Source organism: Sturnus vulgaris, chromosome 12 (assembly GCF_052056855.1).
Source record: "Sturnus vulgaris isolate bStuVul1 chromosome 12, bStuVul1.hap1, whole genome shotgun sequence".
NCBI classification, from domain to species: domain Eukaryota; kingdom Metazoa; phylum Chordata; class Aves; order Passeriformes; family Sturnidae; genus Sturnus; species Sturnus vulgaris.
In genome coordinates this window covers 6,881,552-6,905,396 of record NC_142254.1, presented here as the reverse complement: position 1 = coordinate 6,905,396, position 23,845 = coordinate 6,881,552, and the positions used below count along the sequence as shown (strand labels likewise).

The following is a 23,845-nucleotide window of genomic DNA, read 5'->3' as shown; positions in this document are numbered from 1 at the left end:
AGTTTTGAAAGATCTGTTTTCCTTTCCATTTATGCTCTTCTCTTTTTCTGCTTGTCTTCTCATATACACGTAGTTGTATCACAATAATGTTCCAGTACATTAATTTACTTGTGATTTGTGCACAAGACCTTCCATGACAAGACCCTTTATCCCTTCTCTCTCTCCTCCCCTTTATATTTCTCTGCTTTGTGACCAAGATGGTAACATTTTCCTACTTGCATTTGCTACTTGGGAAATACTTAGGCTTTCAAAGGAGAGCTGATGGGCTACAGAGCTACTGGCCAGAGATAGTCCTGGGTGTTAGCTGGCTGCTTAATGGGTTAGTGCTATTGAATCCACACTGAATGATGTCCAAAAGTATTAGTTCCATGTTGTCTCTAAATCTAATTTGCTTCCATTCATGCTTGCTTTCCTCTGCAATTAGTGCTGTTTTCTCCTGCACAGGCTCCACCCCATTATCACTTCTTTCACTGTATGAAAACAGGGCAGGGCCCCTCTGATGCATGGGAGCAGCTTTGGAGTTCTGATCCTGCAAAGAGCTGAGCACTTTCAGTTTCCTTTGCAGCAAAGCTTTCAGCATTGCACAGAATTATTAAAGTGTTCAGCATTGTAACTTTCTGAAATACCTTCCAAATGTGGAGCTGCAGCGCAGACAAGAGGGCTGGGCAAGGGGAAGATCAATTGTGGCAGATTATTACAGCTTTATTGTCACATAATTATAGTGCTCTACCCCAATGTTTAAATAGTGAATTTAGTTATTGTAAATTGCTTATTGCCACAGGTGTCAAAACCAAAAAGATCATAATGCTAACCCCGTCAGAACTACCACCAACACGTGAAACACGGAAAAAGATTTTTAATTATTTGTGATGGCTTCACCTGAGTCCTTACTGCAGATCTTTTAAATTACAAAATCCATATTAAGAAGCAAAAGGCCTGATACATCCAAGCTCTAGGACAGCTCCGAGGCAATGGAAGGTCATCCTACTGCAGCAAATTGTAGTCCTGCCCGTTTAAAGTATCATGTAACGCACTTAAGGAACGCTTTGTCCTGATCTGCACTTGGAGGAGTAACCAGAATATTCTTTTCCTACAAGGCAGAATGAAACGATGTGAAAGTTTTTCAGCAGACTTTTCTTTCCCTCATTATCGTGCTTTTGAAGAGGTTTCTTAGTTTCAGTTAGGAGGTCCAAGGCCAGCTTTTAGAGTACGAACTGTTCCTCCGCATGGCAGATCCGCACCTCGGCCCCTGCCTGGTTTTCAGACACACTTCTGGATGTCACAGTGCCATTTGCATGGCAATATCAAACCAAACTCATATGGCTTGCTTCCTTTTTTTAATTAACTGGGAATGCCAGTGATCCAGTGAAGTTTGTGTTGCTGGATAAAAGGGCCGGTCTGTGAATAGCATTGTATTTGCCAAATGGTTCGCCAGTCATTTCAGTACAAACAAATGGATGGTGTCTGTAAGTCTGCAAACACTGTTGACATTTAGCCTTGTTTATGTTACTTTCCTTTTGCTGCATATTTTTGGCTAGAAGAGATACTGTCTGAATCAACATTGACTTCCTAAGCAGAAGCTAAGGGCCCAGTCTTGCATCCCTCATTCTCGATGAGTAGCACTACTTACATGACTAAGGATTGCAGAATCAGGTCCTATGTTTATTTGACTTTAAATTTCATTGCTTTTTTCATGTAATTTAATTTGATTGTGTTTTGTTATATCAGAAATTGGTCAGGTGATAAGTTCAGTATCACTGTTTTGTTTACTGTTGAAAACTTTTAGTTCTTACCATTCTTCATACTGTGGTGTGACATTCCCATTCCATTTATGTTTCTGGAAATTAACCCCTAAAATGTCTGATACAGCTAAGTGCTGAGTACCTCCTATTCCCAGACAGACTGGAGGCATTCAGTCCCTCCTAGCAGCACATCTGAAAGGGGGATTGTGTTTGCAAAAGGAGGCCTTGGTATGTGCCTTGATTTCAGACATCAGTGGCCAGCCGCACCAAGGCAAATCCCTAGCACAGAAAGGCTTTTCTTTTCTTTGCAGAGACAAAATAATGATGTAAGCTTAGAGCTGTATGATTTTTGCTCTAAGTTTCATCTCTCAAACAATATATTCTTATTGTTTTTGTCATATCCAGGTCAAATTTAAATTCTAATTTGGGATTAGGCAGAGGCATAGAGATGTTTCCAGGTCTTTCCAAAGTGAGACAATGCTCTGGTTTGTGTTTTGGTTCAGGAATATACATTCTTGTGTCTGAGGTATAGTATTTCCTATAACTACTCATAAACATGAGCAATTTAGACATTCTTGTAAGTCAAAACTAAGTGTACGATTAATACCTATTATGAGGCCAATTTTAAACAATTAATTTGACAGCAATTATAATTTTATGTTACAGGCTTTCAGGAATAAATAACCAAATTCATCCTTGTAATCTAAGGAACTTAGGATATCTTTATGCTGAGATGATCTTGTTATGCACAGTACTGCATATCTGGAATTTCTGAGGTTTGCTCCCACCTATCTAGATGCCTGTAGTGCCAGGGATAAATAATTACCTGAGGCTTATTAATTGTTTCAGCAAAGAAAACAACATATACCTTAAGTGTAAGCATTAATATATGTATACACAATACATCCACAGTATATAACAAACCATCATAATAGTACAAAAATAGAGATCCTGAATATGTTCTGTTATTTATGTGTTTGGCAAGCTTAGGGAATGGACTTTAGTATGAGTGAAAATTCTCTTAACATTTTTAAGGTTATTTATTGTCATTTCTATTTGAGTTTTTAATGGTCCTGTATTTTGTAATGCTTTAGCAGGAAAAAATACTGTAGTTATCTTTTTTCATATTCTTTAAGCAATATTTCTAGCTTAATATATTGTGCCAGGTTTTCCAATATTAACCAAGAAAGACAGTAAAATTCAATGAACAGCACTCTGACATCCACAATTTAAAACCTGTGATTGAAGTGAAATGTGTAAACTTCTAGTGGGTTATCATGTGCTTTGGAATAGAGTATTGTTGGAAGTAATTAGAAAATATATTAAGGTTTCCTGGTAATGAAGGTATGTAAGTTTTAATAATTGTTGCTTTCTGAATAAGTGTCAAACTATATCTTTAAATGTATATGGAGTTACAAGTTAGGTCACTTCTGAATGGAATGTAAAACAATACTAAAATGCTTCAATAACTTATCTCAGTGTTGCTAATAAAAAAAAAAGCTGTTAACCATTAGTGCAGTTTTGAGTCATTTTGTTGATTAATTCAAAAAAACTCTCTGAGAAACTGTTGTGCCTTTTGGCAGACCGAAGACCACTCATGCAATCCACAGTTGTTTGATGCTTTGAGAGGCAAACTCTGCAAAGCTGTTTGTTGTAAATTATATTTATTAAAAAGCCCCATCTTTTAAGGCATTAGAATGGCAATGTGTGATTAGGCAGGTATATAAGGAGGAGCATCTTGTTTCCTCTGTCACAGAAAATACCTTGGGAATGTGGGACCTGTTTCTCCTCTGTCACTATTAAAATCCAGTAGAAATGTTCGTGGATGCCACTGGGTTGAAAATGAGCAATGTGGGTGGATTAAGTGTCAATATTAGTGCCGGGGTGCTTGGCCAGGGTGAGCTGGGCACAGGGCTCTAGTGCTGCAGCTGGAAATGTCAATTTAGTGAGCAATGGCTGTGCAAGGCCTGTCCCAGTGGAGAAATACGAGGAGCAAACAGAAAGAGTGATCTTTCTTGGGTAATCTTGCCCAGCCTCACTGAAGTCCCAGCTCCAATCCTCCAACCAGCCCTGAATGCTCACTTTGGTTTCCCATGGGAAGAGTGTGCCATGAGCATCCTGAGAATATCTCCCTCCCCAGGCCCACATAGGATTCTCCTGAGGTAAAGCAAGTGTAGGAGAGCAAGCAGCCAGCCTTGGCAGTGGCAGTAGCACCACCCAGGTCTGTGGTAAGTGTTTCCAGGATGGGGTCCCTGACAGGTGGCCATTGTCCGGGGCACTGCTGAGCATGCAGTGGGAGCTAAAGGAAAGCATGGCTGGGGCTCCTGGTGTCACATCTTCATTAATGCTCTCCCTTCTGAATAGCATATTGGTACTTTTTATTTATTCCACCAAAACACCATGAGTCAGGACCTGACATTTTAGTGTTCTGTGTCATACTGAGAAAAATCTGTGGTTCAGCAGTAGGACAATTATATTATTTTGGAAAGGCTAGAAATAATACAGCATTTGTGAGACAACTGTAACATTTATCCAGACTCAGTGTGAGATTGTTCTTCCTTTTATTTGGAGAGCACTTCCAAAAAAGTATCAACTAGGAGCACAGAAAAAAAAAAGAAAAAAGAAAAAAGAAAGAAACCAAGAAAAACTGACAATTATGAATCCATTTAAACCCCCATCAGGTATAATCTCATTTTGTGTAGTATGGCTGTTCCATGCCTAAACTTCTATGCAGCGAGCTGTGAATATAGTCCTTATTGTCCTGTGGGCAATATGACTAAGGAAAAAATATCTCTGTAATACAATGGAGCATTTGTCTGAATGGCATAACCTAAGGTCCATAACATCAAATCTAAAGTTGTAATTATACAGCTGCAGTCACACCACTCAAGTGAAGGCTGTGTCAGCACTTGTATTATATAAGGAATCCTGTTTTCAAGGGTTGATGAGTCATATGCAAAAAACATTTATCACTAAACAATTGTTCTGATTGTTCTGAAACAACATCTAGGTACAGGCCTTTCCCCAGTAGTGCATGGTCATATCTTCTGCAATATGCCATGGCGTACTTTGTTAATGAGTGTGTCTTTTTGAGCTTGAAAATTACCTAGAAAGTTTGGAGGTTTATGCAATTTGATTGTTGTAAAAACATAAAGTAGAAAAAAAACCAGGGTGGCCAAGGTCTCCACTAACAGGGATTGTAACAGGTGAAACTTGTCTTTCTTAGAAATTATAAAATTTGAGGGCTTTTTTTTCTCAGTTTGTCATCCCTGCTTTTGCTTTAAGTTCTTGGATCTGAACAGTTCCTTAGAAGACCTGGCCACAGTTTTGGTTTTTGAGCTGTGCTGAAATCGAGCCACTCAAGCTCAGGGTGAGTGTTAGAGCCATTTGAAGCAGCCACACATTTGCTGGCGAGGAGCAGACAGGAAAGAGGTTTATTTACAGCAGCACCACAGAGGTGAACCAGGAGCACTCTGCACCCCTCCCACGCAAATGTAAAAGGATTACACTTAGGATTGAGACCAAATGCTGGAAACCACAGCAATTTTCCTACTACATGAAATTTCTAGATAGGTGTGCTGGGTGTGAGTGATTTCAGCTAAGAGAGGCTCGTGCCCAGAGCAGTGCCATTTACAAACAGGTGTCCCTGAAGCCACCCCCACGCCAGGCTTTGCCTTGCCCACCCCATTGTCCATGGAATGAGACCAAGGCCAGCCAGTTCCTTTAAGCCGATCTCCTCTGATCCGGGGCGTCTGCAGCGCCCTTCCCTGCATAGAACAGCCATTGTTCAGCTGCAGAGCAACAGTGGGGCAGAAAATAGCATGCCATGCTGGGGATCAGAGAGGGAATTGTTCCTTAATTATCTCTTACTGAAGGAAAAACCCAAGGCCTATCCCGATACGTGGCATGACACTGTCAGAACACGAGTCTTTTAAAAAAGATTTGGGGAGGGGGGATCCAATTCAGAAACTGGCAAGCCTCACTTCTCCTGCAGGTCTACCTGTGATTCACTCACTGACCATGGAAAGAAATAAGTTTTCCGCTTTGGATTCTGCATTATGAAATGGAAAATAATAGTACTTATCTCCCTGGTAGGAGTGCTGTGAGGATAAATGAATTAATTAATGTTTGTAAAGCACTTTGAAGATGAAGAACATTATATAAGTCCTCAGTGTACAAATGCTTCCTTCTCTGACAACTACAGTAAGCTATAAAAATTTACTGCTGAAAATAAACACACATTGCAAATAGGGGCTGGGTGTGTACATGGCTGCAGTGCCCCAGCAGTGTGGATGAGTAGCCAGAGAACCCATCACCAAAACCTCTCTTACCCCTGCCCGTGCCCAGCAGGGATGCTCAGGGCTCTCTGCAGCAGCTGTGGCATGCTTTGACCATAATGCCTTTTCATCAGATCCATGAATTTTTACCTCAGGCCTCTTTGGGGTGTCAGCTGGGCTGAGCTGCCAGGTTTTGGCCATCACCATCATGCCAGCCCCAGCCCCGTGTGCCACCAGGCACGGCAGGTGATGGCTCAGCAGTGTCTGCTGGGCTGCTCCCTCCCCAGCCCACTGCTGTGCCTGTGCTGTGTGAGCAGCTCCTTGTCAGGACTGAGGTCCTGCCACACTGCCTGCCACAGTTTGTCCCTCCTGTTCAGGGCTGCTGTGACTGGTCCCCATGGGGCTCAGAAGATCCTGGTCTGGTGGCTGAATTGGCTCTTGCATGGTTTTTTATTGGATGTCAGTGATTTTAGTTCGCGATTTGAAAGTTAAAATTTTTCTTGCCTGTTATTCAATGTCCTCATCCTTTTTTAGTCCTTGCTCCTTTATTTTTTTAATTTTTTTTTTTTGTTAATTCAAGCCAGAAACTGTGTTTGACCCCAAAATTCTCACATGAATAACAAGGCAACTTAAGGGAATGCAGGGAAGAAAAACCTACATTTCAGCCATATAGAAATGGGACATTTATCAAGAGAGACATATAAGAAAAGGTTTGTGCATTGAGATGAACAGGTTAAAGATGAAATTCAAAATTTCTTTGGGGCTCTCCTCAATTCATAGCTGACACATAGATCAATTTGAGAACCTTAGAAAAAGGCCATCTTAGCCCTGACTGTGTCTCATTTCAATTTTCCCTCTGCACACCTAACCCTGCTCCAGCCTGCGTGCTTGGTTTTCTTTTAAATCCTCCCAGATGATGCTTGTTAACCTGTTGCTGGCTCAGCCGGCCAGTCGGAGTGCAGAGGAGAGCAGTGTGCTGCTCCCGGGGGCTGGGGAGCCCCTGCCCTGCTCTCCCTGCCCTGCTCTCCCTGCTGGGACTTTGAAGAGGGTGACAGCTTTTGCCCAGCTAAGTTCGCTGCCATGCCATGTTCATGGGGATGCCAAACACAGTGAGACCCATCACCGGCACAACCAGACGTCCCCAAAGTCTGGCCAGCACCAATGAGCACCCAGCGGTGCAGCCGAGATCTCCATCCCCCCACAGGAGAGCTGATTAATAACAGGAGGGCTTCTGGGTGTATTCACTCATCGTTATATAACTGTACGTCGGGGTGAAAAAGAAGAAAACAAACCAGAAAAGCTTTCCCAAAGGATAGAGGTGGGAATCCCATTAACATGACGGCTCCCTCTTTAGTTGCCAAAATGATTGACACCAGGATAAGGTCAGAAGATGAAAACCAAGCCATGGGGGACAGAGCAGGGAGGGGAGGGGGCCAATCAGTTGAATAAAAAACTGAGTGGCAGTGCTGGGGAAGGAGAAAACCGGCACTCCCACTAGAAAAATCCTCACCCTCTGCTCCCCTACTGTTTGTTTGGGGAAAATGCTGCAGCTTAATCAGAATTATTTACAAGATAATGGTCCATTGTTTGTAGTAAGACAGATGCTGTCTGTGGGAATTTGGTGGTTTATGCTCTATGCATTACAGTGCCATTGCTGTGTGCAGATGGGATCACAGTGGTATTGTTGTTATCCACTTTTTGGAAATTTGGAGGATCCTTACTGTGAAAGGAGGATCCTTAAAGAGGAGAAAGAAAGAGTTTTCTCAGGCCCAGATCTGGGATTTCTCTTAAGGTAGAATTGTGTCCGTAAGTGTGTGGGAGAAGAAGAGGACAAAGTGGAAGCACTTTGCTTGAGACTTACAGCATGAGGGGTCCCTGGGCTGACTGTACTTGGTGGTGGCAGACATGAATTCAACAGATGGATGGAGGGATGGATGGGTCCTGTGTGTTTCCAAAGGCCAGGAAATACATCCTGGTGGGATATGTCCGTGCTCCCTCCTTTGCTGGGGGCTGGCACAGTCACTTGCTTTGAAGGTGGTGTGAGAGGTACCCAAACCAGACCGTGTGAAGTCAGGCTGGCCTGGTCAGTGATTATCCTCTGGCTGTGTGACCGCAGCCATGGTGCCCCTGCCATCCTCCCCGTGCTGCAAGCTAAACTCTGAGCACTTCTGTTCCACCAGAAAACTTCACCCTGATGATCTATGGGTGAGGCTGTGGGAAAGGAAAGCTAAATTTTTGCTGGATTCATGCAGGAAACAAAAGCCTCAAATTCCTAAGGAGAGAATCTTTATCTATTTAGATGATCATATGCAAGGCTTTATTTTTCTTTTACATTTTCCAGCAGAAAATCAATTTCTATAAGCATCCCCTTCTGGCCCAAATAGCAAGTTCAGAGTGGAGGCCTAGAGCCTGGCAAAGGGGACAGCCTACGATGTGCAGGTGGGTGACCCTCTGCCATGAACTGCTGCATACAAGAGGAATAGGGAGCTCAGGTGAGGTGCATGGAGATGGCTGCTCAGTCAACATGTCCATCTCCCCAGCTGTCTGGGTCTGTCCCAGCAGTGTGGGGGACAGCAGCACCTGCTGCCCTTTCCCATGGCCCTGGGATGAGGGACAAGGACTGTGCCATGCTGAGCTCTGCTCTCAGGAGCAAACCCTGTCGTGCCTTTGCTGCCTGGCCTATGGAAGCCTGGGAGATGGGGAAATCCTCCTCAGGTCCCTGCTGGAGCCAGGTGCAGGATGAGGGGGTGGAGGGTGCCTGGGTGGGGTGTGTGTGTGTGTGTGCCTGAGCTTCCTCTCTCAAAAATCTGCTTTTAGTGTGCAATAGCTCACATATTACCTCGGCAGAGATCCGTGTGCACCAAAGGCAACCAAGAGACGACAAATCACCAGAAGGGCTCCAGAGGGGATTCTGAGCATCCACGTCTGGTATCCCAAGATCCATTAGCTTGCAGGTAAAATGGAAAACTATGACCATCTCTTTTGTATGCAAGATAATTAAGCTGTCTTTCCATCACTGCAAAATACCTGAGTTTCCCTGGAGAAAGCAGAGGGCCTGGGAATGGGGAATGAGACAGGGAAGGAATATCTGATTCACAGTTTTTGGGGTCTGTGCAGCTGGAAATGGGTTTCCAACATCAGCATGTTTCCCTCTGCATGTTTCCCTTTTCCTGAAATGGGCGTGGGAGATGGCAGCTCCTGAGACCTCCCTTCTCTCTGGGCTCAATGTGCAGCCAGGGATGGAGCTGATAGCATCAGATCATGAGTGGAAACCACTTTGCCCAAGAAATCTCTTCTGACTTTTGTGAAAGAGAGTTTTCCAAAAATACCCTTGAAGGGTTAGATTGGCACGGGAGATTGCAATTCCTGAGTGACTGCATTTTTCCTAAGTATCTCCAGTGGGATCTGTACAGGGAGCTCTGTTTTTTTTCTCCGAGTCAGCATTTATTTGCAGAACCCTAATTTTGTATTTCCTGACATTTAAACTTTTTAGCCTAATGTTCTAATAAGGATTCTGTCTGTCCATCTAAATAAAGCTTCGTTCTAATGAGGACACCATCCATCTCCTGAGATGGAGCCGTAACGACTTCCAGCCTCAGTGTAATTTTAGCTAGGCTCCCTTCCCCACCCTCTTCTCCCCACAGACCTTTGTTTGGGGTGAAAATTATCTGTTTTGGGATGAAGTTGTGCAGAATTTCATTTTGGGTCAAGTGACTGAGCTATTGTGTGAGCCTCTGCTTTCTCTCTGAAAAGGGGGATTTTGCTCACTCCCCGTTGTATGTTCAGTGCCTGCTTATTTGCAATTTCTGTTCATAAGACTGTGGGTTTTCATGCCAACGATTTTCTGTTTGAGTTGTTGGAGTAGGGAGGTTGTGGGAGCATGCCAGTGTCAAAGGTTGTCACTTGAATGATAATTAATAACATTATCAGACTGATTATGTGTTTAGATGTCCAGAATCAGGAGTGAATTGAACTTGTTAAATTTAATTCCTACCTCCGATTGACTGGGATATTGGCGCGTTCACCAGTCTTGCGTTTGCATAAAGGACAAAACTGGGAATTTGAAAGGGCAATGCCTGATGAGAATTGCTGAAATCCTGGGCTTTTGGAGCTTGCAGGGCTTCTCCTAATGCACCATCGCTGTGTGAGCATTCACTAGGCAGGAGGAGGCACAGAGTGGGTGCACAACAGTGTTTGTAGACCCTGGATTCAGTGTGCCAGTTGTTGACTGAAACATCAAATCATTGGAGATTGGAGATTATGTCTTTTAAGGTCCAGAAGAGCCATTTTACATGCGACTGATTACCTCTGTCAGATGCAGGAGAGCCAGGTCCCACCTCGGTGGGTGGGATCTGAACTCATGCTTTCAGAGGTCAGTAACAGGGTTTTTAGACCTTTGTGCTTCTCAGTCCCTTACAGCCAGACCTTTTCTGTTAAAACTGTTTAAATTGCAAGCCAGTAATAAAAGGATCATATGTGTTTCCCATTGAACAGGTTCTTTAAGGCTATTATGATAATTAAAAACATATGGTGCCTATGCAAGTCAGAGGGAAACCACAGATGTACAAATTAGGTATTATATAAGGTTTTCCTTTTTTGCCCTTTCAAAAATGACAAGTCAAAGAAGTACAAAGAGATAAAGATGATATTTTTCTGGAGATGGTAGGTGGCATTTTGGATTTTTAATCATGAAATATGTAAACCACCTTTCTTATAAATAATCAGAGCAAACTCCTTCTAATAAGCAGGAAGAACAAAACATAGTAGCATATGACTGCAGTATTTATGGAAGGAATAAGGAAACACTTTGTTTCATACAAGTTATTGGAGACCAAGAAACCTTTTGCATTTTTTATGATGTTTCCCTGCACAGACATGGAGGATTATATTTATTAAATATTGAATTATATTGAAATTGGATTGATGCAGCCAAAGAAGGACATTTCTTTGTATTCCATTTTTTCTCCTTTTAAAAAAGGGAAATGTAGTCATATTGATTGCAGTACAAGTAGTCATTTGTTTTAATTTAAAAATATAGGATTGATTTTGAGAAGGTGATAAATACTGCTAATAAAAAAATTCAAAATGGGGATTTATAATGATTCTCTGTTAAGTCAATGGTTTAGAGAGGCTAACTTATAATAAAAGTAGAGACGTGCTGAAATATCCATAGCTAATGGATTATTTGCCATTTGCTAGTGCTGCAAACTTTCCTTGGTTTGCTGGGTCCTGCTACCAAAAGTAAAATTTATATCATCTAATACTCCTCGCTCCTTGCTTTGTCTTTCTCATGCTGAAAATGGGCAGCTGAGGGTCTAAGCAGCAACTGCGGGGCCCCCTCCCTATGTGGATGTGCAGAGGTATTCCAGAGAGGGGTCAGAGCCAGGTGTGGCTCTGCCATGGGGCTCAGGTATTCCAGAGAGGGGCCAGAGGCAGGTGTGGCTCTGCCATGGGGCTCGGTGTTCCCGGGCGTGCCTGGCATGTCCCCCCCATCTCCTTAGGTTCGCCTATTCCCGCAGGTTCCCCGCAGGTTCCCCGCAGGTTCCCCTATTCCCGCAGGTTCCCCCATTCCCGCAGGTTGCCCTATTCCCGCAGGTTGCCCTATTCCCGCAGGTTCCCCCATTCCCGCAGGTTGTCCTATTCCCGCGGGTTCCCCCATTCCCGCGGGTTCCCCCATTCCCGCGGGTTCCCCCATTCCCGCGGGTTCCCCCATTCCCGCAGGTTCCCTCATTCCCGCAGGTTCCCTCATTCCCGCAAGTTGCCCTATTCCCGCAGGTTCCCCCATTCCCGCAGGTTGTCCTATTCCCGCAGGTTCCCCCATTCCCGCAGGTTGTCCTATTCCCGCAGGTTCCCCCAGCCCCAGCGGTCCCGCCCGGTGGCACACGGGCCGGGCCGGGCCGGGCCGGGCTCAGCAGCACCGGGAGCCCCGTGTGTGACTCGTGCCCGTAGCCGTGAGCTCTGTGTTCCGCAGCCTGGCACCTGGCACCTGGCCCCGTCCCCGGACACACAGACCCTTCTGGTGCCCCTTGGGCTCCGTCCCTGCCGTGTCCCTGCGCGGATCGGGGCTCATCCCACGGCACAGAGAAGGTGAAGGATGCTCCTTGTGGCTCCCAGGGCACGGCACGGAGGGCAGCCCCCTGCCCTGGTCTCTCTCCCGGAGCGGGGGGCTCTGCATCCCCCAGCCCCGGGAGCAGAGCGATGTGCCAGCTGCTGCTGCCCGCTGGGGGACTCCGCGTGTCCCAGCACGGACACCAAGGATCAGCCTGCACCCACAGCCCGCACTCAGCACAGCCTCAGCTCGGCCCCTGCCCTCCCCCTGTTCTGTTCACTTTGTTCTGTCGCTTACCAAAAAGTAGGCAATTTTTTTTTCCCATTCTTTTTTTTTTCTTCCCAAATAAACTTTTAGAAGAGCAAAAAACTCAGATCTGAGGAAAGAAGAGCAGGAGAAGCCTGATGCTAACACTTGAGGTTTGCAGCGGTGGCTGAGCAGGCATTTCTGAACAGTCTTTTCTTTTATTGAGTGAGTGATAGCAAACTCAGTGTTATTTCACATGTAGGTATTACCATTTTAACTTTTACTGAGGTAAAATAACACCTTGTCACTCAGTGCAAATACCAATCACAAAATGAATTAATTGTAATAACTGTTGTCAACAGAACAAAAGACTTGTTGCTTTCCTAAGCAGATTTCAGTGCCACTGATAACTATATACAGAGGTTCCCTTTGGGCTTATTCAGTGCATGTAGTCAGAACATAATTTCGTCTGTCTTTCTCTGCACTTTGTTGTAAAAGTCTCAGAAACTGAGTCAAAAACCCATATTTTTTTACATATCACTAAGCATACATTTTTCAATCCTTATGTTTTGTTGTTTTTTTTTTTTTTTTTTTTTCACAGAATCCCTAAACATTTTAACTAGTTAATTAACACTGCTTTTGTGGCTAATTTATTAAAGAATTAACAAGTTTATAACACTCTGCTGAATCTGTTGGTTTACCTTATGCTGTGATGGACAGAGAAAATACGGGCAGCTGTTTTGCTACACAAAATACATTTTTCTAATGTTACCTCTTCAGCCAGTCATATCTGAAATGATCAGTGATATCCCAATACTTAGGGGAAGTTTCCTTTGAAAAGGGGGGAAGAGAGAAAAAATTAGCCAAGAAAAGCAGAATTCTTCGTACTTACGCTAACCACAAATTTATTCAAGCAAAGTTTTGGATTGGGGGGGAGGGGGTGGGGGAAACTAATTAACTAATTTCACAAAGGACCCTCAGTACAGCAGGAATTAGTGCCAATATGCTGTACTCATTTTACATGGCTATTTAGCTTAATAATAAGAAGTACTATGGCATATCCTCTATATTTTACTGCAAACACTATGTACTTTCTTAAAGAAACATACATTAATATTTCAGCCTGGGATAGTCAGATATCATTGCCAATGAAACAGACGCTCATCATTTTGCATCTTTATTTAACAGAATGTGTATTTTAGATTGCTTCCCCCTCTTCCCTTTCAAAACGTATGAAGAGGCTTCAGTGCTCCCTGCCCTCTTTGGGAGGACAATCACAAACTAATACAAAATACACGGAAAAGTAATATCCCTGTATCTTCTCCCAGAAATAAGCTGGAAATCAGGAGAGTGGCCCAAATCTTTGTGGGTAAGGCTGGCTGGCAGGAAGGGTGGGAGGCTGCAGTGGAGCAGCTGAGCATCGTTAGCCAGGCAGGGGGTCCAGGTGCTCTCGCTTGGTTAAATAGGGTGGAGCTCGCTGCTGCAGCCTCTTCCTGCAGGACAGCAAGAAGCACCCTGGAACCACAGTAAGACCTTGCTGAAATATTTTTCTTTCCAAACGTGGTTGGGGTGGAGGGCCAGGAGCCTTGTGCAACCCCTGTCTGGGATTTGCAGTGAGGAACGCTGGTGCCATGCAGCCTCGATGCGGTGAATTTCAGATGTTTCCCCTCCAACCCTCTTCTGTCAGTAACATTTGGTTTGTCTTTCTTGTTGGCAAATGCTGTGTCTTCAGCTACCAGTCGGTCAAATGTTCCTGCTTCTACAGGGAGCTTGCTTTTTGCGTGGGCAGCTTGGCTCTGCAGCTGCAGTAGAGCATCTGCCTGCCTCACACGGGCTCGTGGTGTGGGAAGGACCTGCTTGCTCACTGCTCTGCAGGGCTACACATGACTCAGTGTAAGCTACAGCACGTTTGTTCTCACTGTCTTCTCTCCTTTTCATTGTTTAATGTAAACAGTTTGGAATGTGCCCGAGTGATTTTTGTCTTGTGTACTTCCCCTGGCACATGGGACATCCGTGATGATTGTGCTGGAGTGTGAGTGGTTTTCTTTCAGAAGCCTTGGGCCAAGGTTGTGGATGATCTAGTGTGGATGTACGGGGATGGAGGAAAGGCTGTGCAAGAAACTCTTCCCGCAGTTCAGGTGTTTGTCAGAGAGAAGTGGCTGTAGAAGGCAGATGTTCCTTGGGCCTGTAGCTTTTGTGCTGCTGTGGTTTTTGGAGCCCCCAGCCAGCACTGCCTGGGTTCTGCTGCACCTCTCCTATTGCTTGGCTTACCTGCAGATGCAAGGTTTTGGACAGAGGCAGCAGCATGAAAAAGTTGACCAACATCTTCTGTGTGCTCTAATGTTGTGTGGCAGGCGATAACAGCTCTGCTGGGCATCCTTGTATGGACTCATGGGGTGTTCTCAGAAAAAGCCAGTGTTAAAAACCCCAGGTCAGGCTGGGCATGGGACAGGAGGACATGTCCACTTCCCCCGTGCCGAGGCTGGGAGTGTGTGCTGTGTGAGAAAGCAGGGAGGGAGCATGCAGTGCTCCTTACCCCCTGCCTGCTGCCCCCCCTCCCCGCACCCGTTTATATCCCAGTAAATCTGTTTGAAAGATGGAAAATACTCCCAGCCTCTCATATAACACCGTCTCTTGTGCTGACTGCTGCTTTTTGCTGTTGTAACTTGGCTGTCGCATTGTTTGCCCACCATTCCTTTGAGACAGGTCAGTGACACTGTTCCACTTGGGAAAGTTGGGAATCAGGGTGCCCTAGGTCGAGTGGCTCCAGCCGTGTCCATGAGCTTCCCACAGCAGAGCCCGGCAGCCCTGGTGGCTGGCAGGATGGGACCTGTGCTGTTTTGTTGTCACTGGGGCTGATTTTGGATTTGCTGCTCAGCCATCGCTGTTCTGTGGTTTTTTCTGCTCCTCTCTGGGTGATTAACTGCGAAAAGAAGCGTTTCTCGTTTCTGCGAGCCACTCCTCTCCCTGCTTCTTGGCACTAGTTGCTAATCAAAACAGGTCTTTGATAGCCAAATGGCATTTGGCTGAGCCAAACACAGAGCTAGACACACAGGCTTCTTGTGATTAAGCGCTTTATTAATGTGAGGTTTAATGCAAGTTCACTCGCAGCGTGAGGACCCAATGGTAAATGTTCAACAATCTAATTCTGTAGCACCGTGTTTTATTTAGCATGAAAATATTCCTGGGTATGCAAAAACACTGCTCTGCTTTGGAGGGATGCTTCAAAGGATTTTCAAATATTAATTTTTTGCTCTTTCCAGGGCAAAGGTGTGTTAGCCTGTAATTTTATAAAGGGACAAGCTGACTTTTTTTTTTTTTTTAAATCAAACCTATTTCTATAGATAAACAAATGCAGAGTTCTAAACTAGTAAACTCTTAACATATTTATACAAATCATGTTCATATGATACCAGAATATTCCAAGAGACATTTTGGGGAAAATTTGTCAAATAATTGTTCTTCCTGGCAGAGACCTTGTGTGCCAAGTTTTAGCCTGGGCTGCATTTTCACAGCTGAGTTATAAACCCCTGAAAAACAGGATTTATAATGGAAATGCTGACACAACCTTAACCATCGCACTGCTATCTGGTGCTTGCTATAATATACTGTACGAAGAAATCAGTTCATTAGTTAGTTATAAACAAAGGACAGAGATAGTAAATTACAGTAGGTATTTCAGCAGTTTTCTATATATTTATGACACAAAAATATGCAGCTGCATTTTATTTCTTGAGACAGTATTTAAGGATTTCAGATTTAATACACGTTAGTTTGGTTATGCACATTGTGCATTTTGGTCTTGCTCTTCCTTCTTGTAGTTTTATTCATGGTATTTTCTTCTTTCTCTGTTGCTCATTAGAAAAATGTTAAAAATCCATTTTCATCTGATTAATAATAAAGCTGATCACATGTAACCTAATTTTCATTCACTGCTGCCCCTGTCTGTGGAGTCATATACAAAGTGACCTTTGAATCACCACTGGGCCCATAAAGCACAATAAGCACCATTGTCCTGTCAAAAATTGAAGATGTTTTACATCATTACAAAATTTAATGTTCCATCTTTTCAAATGCACTACTTTTCAAAGGCCACATTCCAATTGAAGCTCATTAAAATCAGACTCAAGTTTCCTGTGGTGGGGATGAGAAAGAGTTTCTCATGCATTCGGAGTAATATGAATCACTCTTTTAAAACAGATATGGTTACATATTAGTTTTGAAAGGTACAGTAACTGCTGAGCCTCCACTGTCTGCAACAGTGAGGCTTTTGTACTTATAAATCTAATAACTGCCTCCTGATCCCTTGTACTTCATCCACACTGTATCCTATTTACTTATGAATAAATCAACTTTCTAAATAAAATTGTTGTTCAAAAGTTCAGGGGTTGAATTATAGGAGTCTCTGGCTCAAAGCTTCTATTAAGGTTTTAGCAGACATCTGTAAAACTCTTGTTAAAAAATTCAGTTTTTCTCCAAACTGCTTGAATACATCAGATTGGGAGATCCAAATTCTTCTCTAGAGCAATCCTTTAAAGTCTTCTGAATTACACAGAGGCTGAATTTGCTTCCTAATCTTATGGAATAATTTCTCACAGTGTTTTATTTATAAATCAAATAGAACTTTGATAAACTGGCAGCTGAAATAGGCTGTATGTTGGTAAAAATATTATCATGCTTGCACGATGCTAGTGAGTTATACCCAAAGTAGAGGAAATACTCAGGTATTCAATGGAGCAACATTAAAAGGCTGGTTGTCTCTCCATCCCACTTTCCTCGTGAGAGGGGCTGGCAAGCTCCGTGTAACTCCATTTCCACAAACAAAAGCAAAACAGAAAGCTATCTCAAGTCTTTGAAGAGTTAATTTGCACTTCTACACATATATATATGCATGGCTGGATCTCGTGTATGGACGTGCATGCTGCTACCCTATATGTAAAGCAGATGTATATAAATATTATTGCACATTTGGTTTACTACAGCTATTACAGGATCTCGCATTACGCAGAAGGAGTTCCATATATTGGTCACATGCAGTACAAACTGTGCTGCAAAACACAGTGCATTAAACATTTTATGAAAAAGACAGACACAAATGCATGGTGAATCCTATTTTCAGCTGTTGACAGACCCTGAACATGTTTCCTCTAAGTTTATGATCATGAAACTACAGCTATAATTTGCCAGGCATTGTTGCAAGTGAGACAGAATGAGCAGGAATGTCAGTCTTTTATCAATATTGCATTAAGATGCTATTGCATTTTCAATATTTCTAGTATAGCTCATTAACATGGTGTATTAGCATAACACGTGATAAAATCAGGTGCAGGCCATTCTCACATTTTAGTTATAATGTTTTTAATGTTTATGATGATATAAAAAGATATAAGAGAGTACAAACCCAGTGTGAGCTCTGTGGATATTAAGAGCTGCAGAACAGGCAACTCTCACATAGGTCAAGAATATGGAATACCACATGCTGATATCCCATTTAGCATTAAGATTTTGCTACACAGTTCCCTCATATTTTTTACTATAGTATTGCACAACAGCAGACATTCTCAGTTCTCATATTCTGGGCTGTGTTCTGTGTGCTGAGACAATACTGAATTAAATTCCTTGACTTTTCACAGTAATAGTAATCTTAACCTCATTTAACATGCAACTAGAAGTGGGTTGGGTTGATTCATGAAAAATATAAATCATTGGATAAATGTGTTGCTTCTAAGCAGTCTGTAATTGTTGGTGCTCTGATCAGTTCTATCATGGTTTCTGCATCATGTTTTAGTCTCAGTGTTTGTGTTGGTTCCTTCATTTGTTGCTACTGCTAATAAATTAGTATTCATGATTTTATTAACTGGTGATATCAGTATCATTGAAAGTACCAGGTATTGTAGTCTAGCCTGTATGTAGGTAAAACTAGCTGGTTTCTCATCTGCTCCACGTGCTGTGGGTGATGTTTGGTGCTGTCCAGGTTTCACACCGCCTGTCATCTCCTCAGCCCACCCTGGGGCTGTGTGCTGGAGGATGCCCTTTCTCCCCTTCCACCCAGGGCCTTCTGAAGAAGCATATGAAACCTTTCCTCCCCTCTGTAAAGGCCAGATTTTCCCATCCTGCCATTTACAGCTCATATGGAAGTAAGTAAACTTTGTGGGCTGCTAAGGGCAGCTTTACGAAGTGCTAAAAGGCTTTAAAAGAGCAGCACCGCAGCGGCCCCGCAGTGCTGCTGCCGTGGCCAGGTGGGGGTTCCACAGGGCTTCACTCCTGCACTTCCCACTGGCACTCTAAATTGGGAATGGTCCCTAATTCTGAATAATTTATGCCCTTCTGGGGGTCTGCAGCCCTGGCAGCTGCAGTGCCTCCAAAGAATGCCAAAGAAAGCTCCTTCTTCCAACTGGAGTAGGTTTTTTGGGGCAGGCTCTCCCCCGGACTGTGGCACTGAAGTTACCTTAGCTGTGTCTAAGGTACGTCCCTTCCCCAAACACCCCTGCCCTCTGTGCAGAGAATCACTCATTTCTTCAGTCAGAATTTTTGGGTTTTGACCCACGGTAACACTCAACCTCTGGAATTGACCTCAAAAATTGAAGAGCAGTAGATTGTAGAAAATAAAGCTTGTAATACTTTTCTCACTCTTGACAAATGTTACACATCACCTTTCCCACTTCCAGGATCAGTGGCGCAACCTTGGAGAACAAGAATAGAGATTGCAGCTCTTGCTGCAGTTCAGTTCTCAGGTCACAGTCTCAGCTGTGGTAATTAGTAACAAGCATCTGTATATGCAAGACAAAGGGGGGCAATTCCAATTCCTGTGTACTCCTCAGAAGAAACTTGAATTTAAAAAAAAGAAAGGGATTACCAGATTGCTTTGTTCCTTTAACCTCTCTTGCACTTAAAGAATCGTAGCTGGTACTGACAGTATTTGAAAGGATTAGGGTGTGTTTTGAGCATGCCATGGCATAACAGCCAGCCAGCAGGGTGAGCTGCTATTGTGCATCAACCAGAAGTGGAAAAATAGTGACAGCAAAACTTTGAAGCCCTCTCTTACAGGGAGCTGTCCTTAACCATTTTTCTCACCTTCTGTAGAGCCAGACTCATGGGGAGATCTTTATTCCTGCCCATCTTTTCTTTCTTCATACGTCTGATTGTCCCACAGGCATCTCTTGCTGCAGGAAACCAGGAGGTCTGTCTGTCAAATGTAGGTGGCTACTGCTGAATGGAGAACTCCTTCCACTCATGATAGTAGCATGTGGAATGAACAGAAAATTTTTCCTTTGAGGAAAAACTTCAGTCAATCCACACTTGTCTATTTAGGACAAGGCATTTAATCGCAATTTCCTTCAAAATTTATGTTTAAGTACTTTATTTACCCCATTTAATTTTCTTAAGCAGAGTCTATAGACAGATACATCTCTTAGGACCAGGTCCTTTTTTTTTTTCTCATTTAGAGCATTGGTCTGCCTACATCAGGCAGCATTAAAAATTCAAGATTTGCCCTCACCAGTGATTACTTTGAATAGGAAGCAGGTTGTTATTGTATAGCAGGATACAGTGGTTACAGGACTGAGAGTGTGGGATGTGCTTGCTGCATGTACACCTTTAATAACAGTACTTCTGCTTCTACACATTGTCTGCGTTTTCCATCTTGCACTCTTCCATAACAGTGGATGTGAATGCAAGCAGGCAATTTCTCTTGGATTTAATGGGCTTTTCCCTGGAAAACATAATTCCTTTTATTGTGTAAGCTTAGCCAGCAGTAGGTGCATTGACAGGGTCAGTAAACATGTTATGTCAGAGTAGACATAAAAAAAGTTCTGAAATTAATAGGCAGAAAGTTTTCAGATGTTATGAGTGGAGTTAACGTGTTATCTTGATAAGCATCAGTGCATTTCAATAAAAACTTACTAAATAAGTGATCTTTGTGTCAGAAAAACAAGCTGTTGGTACCTAAGCAATACATATGTTTTGGGAGAGGGGTGGTTTGCACTTGCCTAGTTTTTTCAAGCAGGGGAATTTTTTTGCATCCTGCATTGAAAACAGAATGAATGTTCCTGCCTCAATGAAGAAGAGAGATTCCTGTATATATTTCAGATTTAGGGTTGTGTGCAGTGGTATGGATGGCAGAAGACCCCAGTAAACAAGGCAAATATAGATATGCTAACTTGAAAGTTAATACCAAAATTAGACTTATAACTATGTAAGACAAAAATATGAATATTGGTAGCTAAAGTTCTTAGGGACTGTAGGCATCTTTTAAAATGACAGATACTGTGTTGTCTGTATACCCTGCATCTGACCATGTTTCTGCCAGAGAACAGGAAAGTCTCTTGCTAAAATGCTTCAAAGCCATCCCCATCTCTTCAGAAACCCAGAAAAAGCTTGTTTGCTTCTCCTGCCCATCCTGCACACCCAGCTTATTCATTAGCAGACTAGATCCTCATTATGATGATCTCATTCATTAGCAGACTGGATCATCTGGTGCTTCCAAACTTCTTGTTTCAAAGCTGTGTCTTCAAAGTCAGCTGCTGAGAGTGCCAGGCTGTGTCAGGACTGCCTGGGCCCTGGGAGCTGTGTCTGCTAACGAGTGAGCTGGGTGTGCAGGACAGACCTGCACAAACAGGGATGGGAAACCCCCCAGGAGCTGCCAGTACAGCACCCAGTCATGCCAGGGCAATGTGAGTGATTAGGGGGCTGGCTGGCAGCTTCAGGATGGGTTCAAGTGTGTCATGACTGCTAGACTGGGGCAGCAGGAGGGGTTGCATGGGTGAGTACATGGGGGCAGGTGGGAGTTATTCTGTAATTTTCATAGCAGACATTTTTTTCATTTGAAATTTCTTTTGTACATTCAATTATGAAGCTCTAAAATTATGTAGCAATTAACTGAGGAGTGCTGTCCAGGTAGAATCAAATGGCAAAATGTGACTTTTCAGAGGGGAAAAAAAAACCAAAAAGGGTTTCATGGTTTTTCTCTAAGCATAAGAACATCCAGCTTAAATAGAGTATTCAATTTTTAATGAATTGGGATCTTAGTGTCCTATGATCTATGGATGAGGAGCTGAAATATGATAAATGTGCCCACACAACTGATGGAATCATGCATGGCATAGTTCCTTTGGAAGATACTCGTTTGTTTTTTGTGGATTTTTTGTTTGTTGTTTTGGTTTTTTTTTAGTTTTCTGCTTAGATATAGTCTTAATCATGAACATAAACTGGTAAGTGATTTGCAGCAGTTTTAATCATTTCCTCAACATTTTTACTTCTTTAAATGAACTGTACTTTAACCTAAATTGTTATGCCTCTCTCCTGCATGTGAAGAGAGGAAGGTTTTAAAATGATCTAATAGGGGACAGTATTTAACATTCAGTATTTTCTAGCCCAAGAAACATTATATAATAATCTATAATCAAAAACACTAAAAACCTGTTAACTGCTAAATTCTGTTTCATTCTAACATTACAACTAAAACTCATTTATAAGTAAATGAAAGTCAAGAGGATTAAATTCAATTAAAATTACTTTGAAGTATGGGGGAAAAATGTTTCACGGTGATATAAATCAACATATTGTTATTGCCTTCTTTTCCTTATCCGCTAAGGGTCTCTAAAGCAAAATGTAGTCTAAATTATACATGGAGAACAAATAGAGAGAAAAGAACGCCACGCACCCACAAGCACAACCCAACTCAAATGAAAGGTTTGGGTGTACTTGTGGATGAATGGCGTGCTTTTCTGTATGCTTTGCAAGCCAGAATTGTGGAAGGTTTCTCCCACTTGCAGCCTCCATACCTTCATTGAGTGCAGTATAAATAGAAAGCCAATTAAAGTACATCTTTGTTATAAAAAAGAGGGAGACAAACAAAAAAACCAACACCGTTTTAGCGTGCATGCATTTTTTACTGAAAGTAGGATCTCAGCAGAGAAATTAACTTTAATAATCTATGGATTACAAGACATATCAAACCTTCAAAGCATTGCAGTGTTAGATCTATTCTCAAAAGGGTTTAAATTACTTTAATAGTTTATAATAAGTGATATGACTCATTTTTCCAAGTAAATCAAGATCGGTTGTCATTTGTACATCTGGTCTCCAAACCTCTTAATCATGGCAAAGAAATTCCTTGGTACCCACTGAGCACCTCTGAGGTGTGCAATATTAAATTACACTCTTTTTTTTTTTTTTTCTATTATTATTTGTTGATTTAGGACATAAACCTAATACAAAGCAGAGAGCAATGTTTTAAGTATCCCTCTAACCCAGCAAACATCAAGCCCCACTAGAAGAACATGCAGCCACCCTCAAGACAAATTCAGGGCACATCCCTTACTGTCAATTGAGCTATTGATCTTAAACATGCAAGGAGCACTCAGAAACCCGCATGCCTGTGTGCAGATATGCAAATCACAAACATCCCATTGAAGATATTTTTATTGAAAAAGGGCCCAAATCTTCAACCTTCCTGAAAAAGTCATTGCTGGCCATTAAAAATCAGCAACCGAAAATTTCCCTAACTCCTTGCCTGAAGAAGTTTGCTCCCATGAGCAAGATCAGGACCATAGAAAAACAATGCTATTGTTGTTTAAGAAAAGAACCTCACTGTCTGCTTTAAATCATATATTGTTCCCACAGGTTTCAATTACTTCACATAACGAGACGGTGCCAGCGTGTAACAATGGCGTGGCTTTCTGTCTCCATGGCTCTGGTACAATACTTTTAAATGAATTATCAAACTGATCAAAACAAACATTGTTCCTCTCATTACTGCGCTGCAACCTCGCCATTAGCAGAGTTAGCATCCACACATGTAGCCCAGTGCCTGGGGACACAGATGCTTGCTGGGCAAGTTGCTCTCCCAGCAGGAGAGGCTGCAGGGCTGGGGACAGAGCTCCTCTCGCTGCCAGGGGTGGGCAAGGTGCTCCTCAACCAGGCACCTGGACCTGCCCTTAGGGCATGCCAATGTCTGAGCATCCTACCCTGTAAAATCCTGCACAGTACTTTAAAGAACTTGAGGATAGCAGCTCTTTTCCATGGGAGATTTTAAAGAAGTGCAGAAGTTAGCTTCATATTTGCCTGTGCTTATGAGAATCAACCAATAAAAAGCATTAGCAAATCAAAACTCAACAGCAACTTCAAACCATTAAACTCTTTTGCATTATCTCTTCCAAGGCCTCACAAAGTACAGATAATTCAGACTTGAATCCTAGCGTTTGTGTGGGAAACATGGAGTGACTCTTGGCTGGCTGTAATTTGCAGTTCACAAGATTGAATTAGTGAGTCCGGAGACAGAATCATGGAATAGTCAGGGTTGGAAGGAACCTCTGGAGACCATCCAGTCCCAATTCCCCTGCCAAGGCAGGGTCACCTGGAACAGGTGCATGCAAGAACCAGGATGGTTTTGAATGTCTCCAGAGAGAAAGGCTCCACAGCCTTGCTGGGCAGCCTGTTCCAGTGCTCAGCCACCCTAAAGACAGGGAGCAGGAAACTGATTTTGTTCCCCTCTTGTTCTTTGTCAGGTATAATGTCTTGATAAGATTTTG

At 42.9% G+C, this 23,845-nt stretch overlaps 1 protein-coding gene across 8 annotated transcripts in view; it reads left to right on the top strand.

Moving 5' to 3' along the window:
- ZNF536 (zinc finger protein 536) overlaps positions 1-23,845 on the top strand; it is a 343,980-nt gene that overhangs the window by 229,014 nt on the left and 91,121 nt on the right. The window contains exon 9 of one of the 8 annotated variants that reach the window (XM_088171852.1): positions 8,867-8,973. The exons of 6 other annotated variants lie outside the window; for them this stretch is intronic. In XM_088171852.1, coding sequence (XP_088027978.1) covers positions 8,867-8,934 — 68 coding nt within the window. In that variant the 3' untranslated portion in view covers positions 8,935-8,973. Of the gene's footprint in view, positions 1-781; positions 3,256-8,866; positions 8,974-23,845 lie in introns of those variants that run through there. One more of the 8 variants, XM_088171851.1, reaches the window with a different exon arrangement.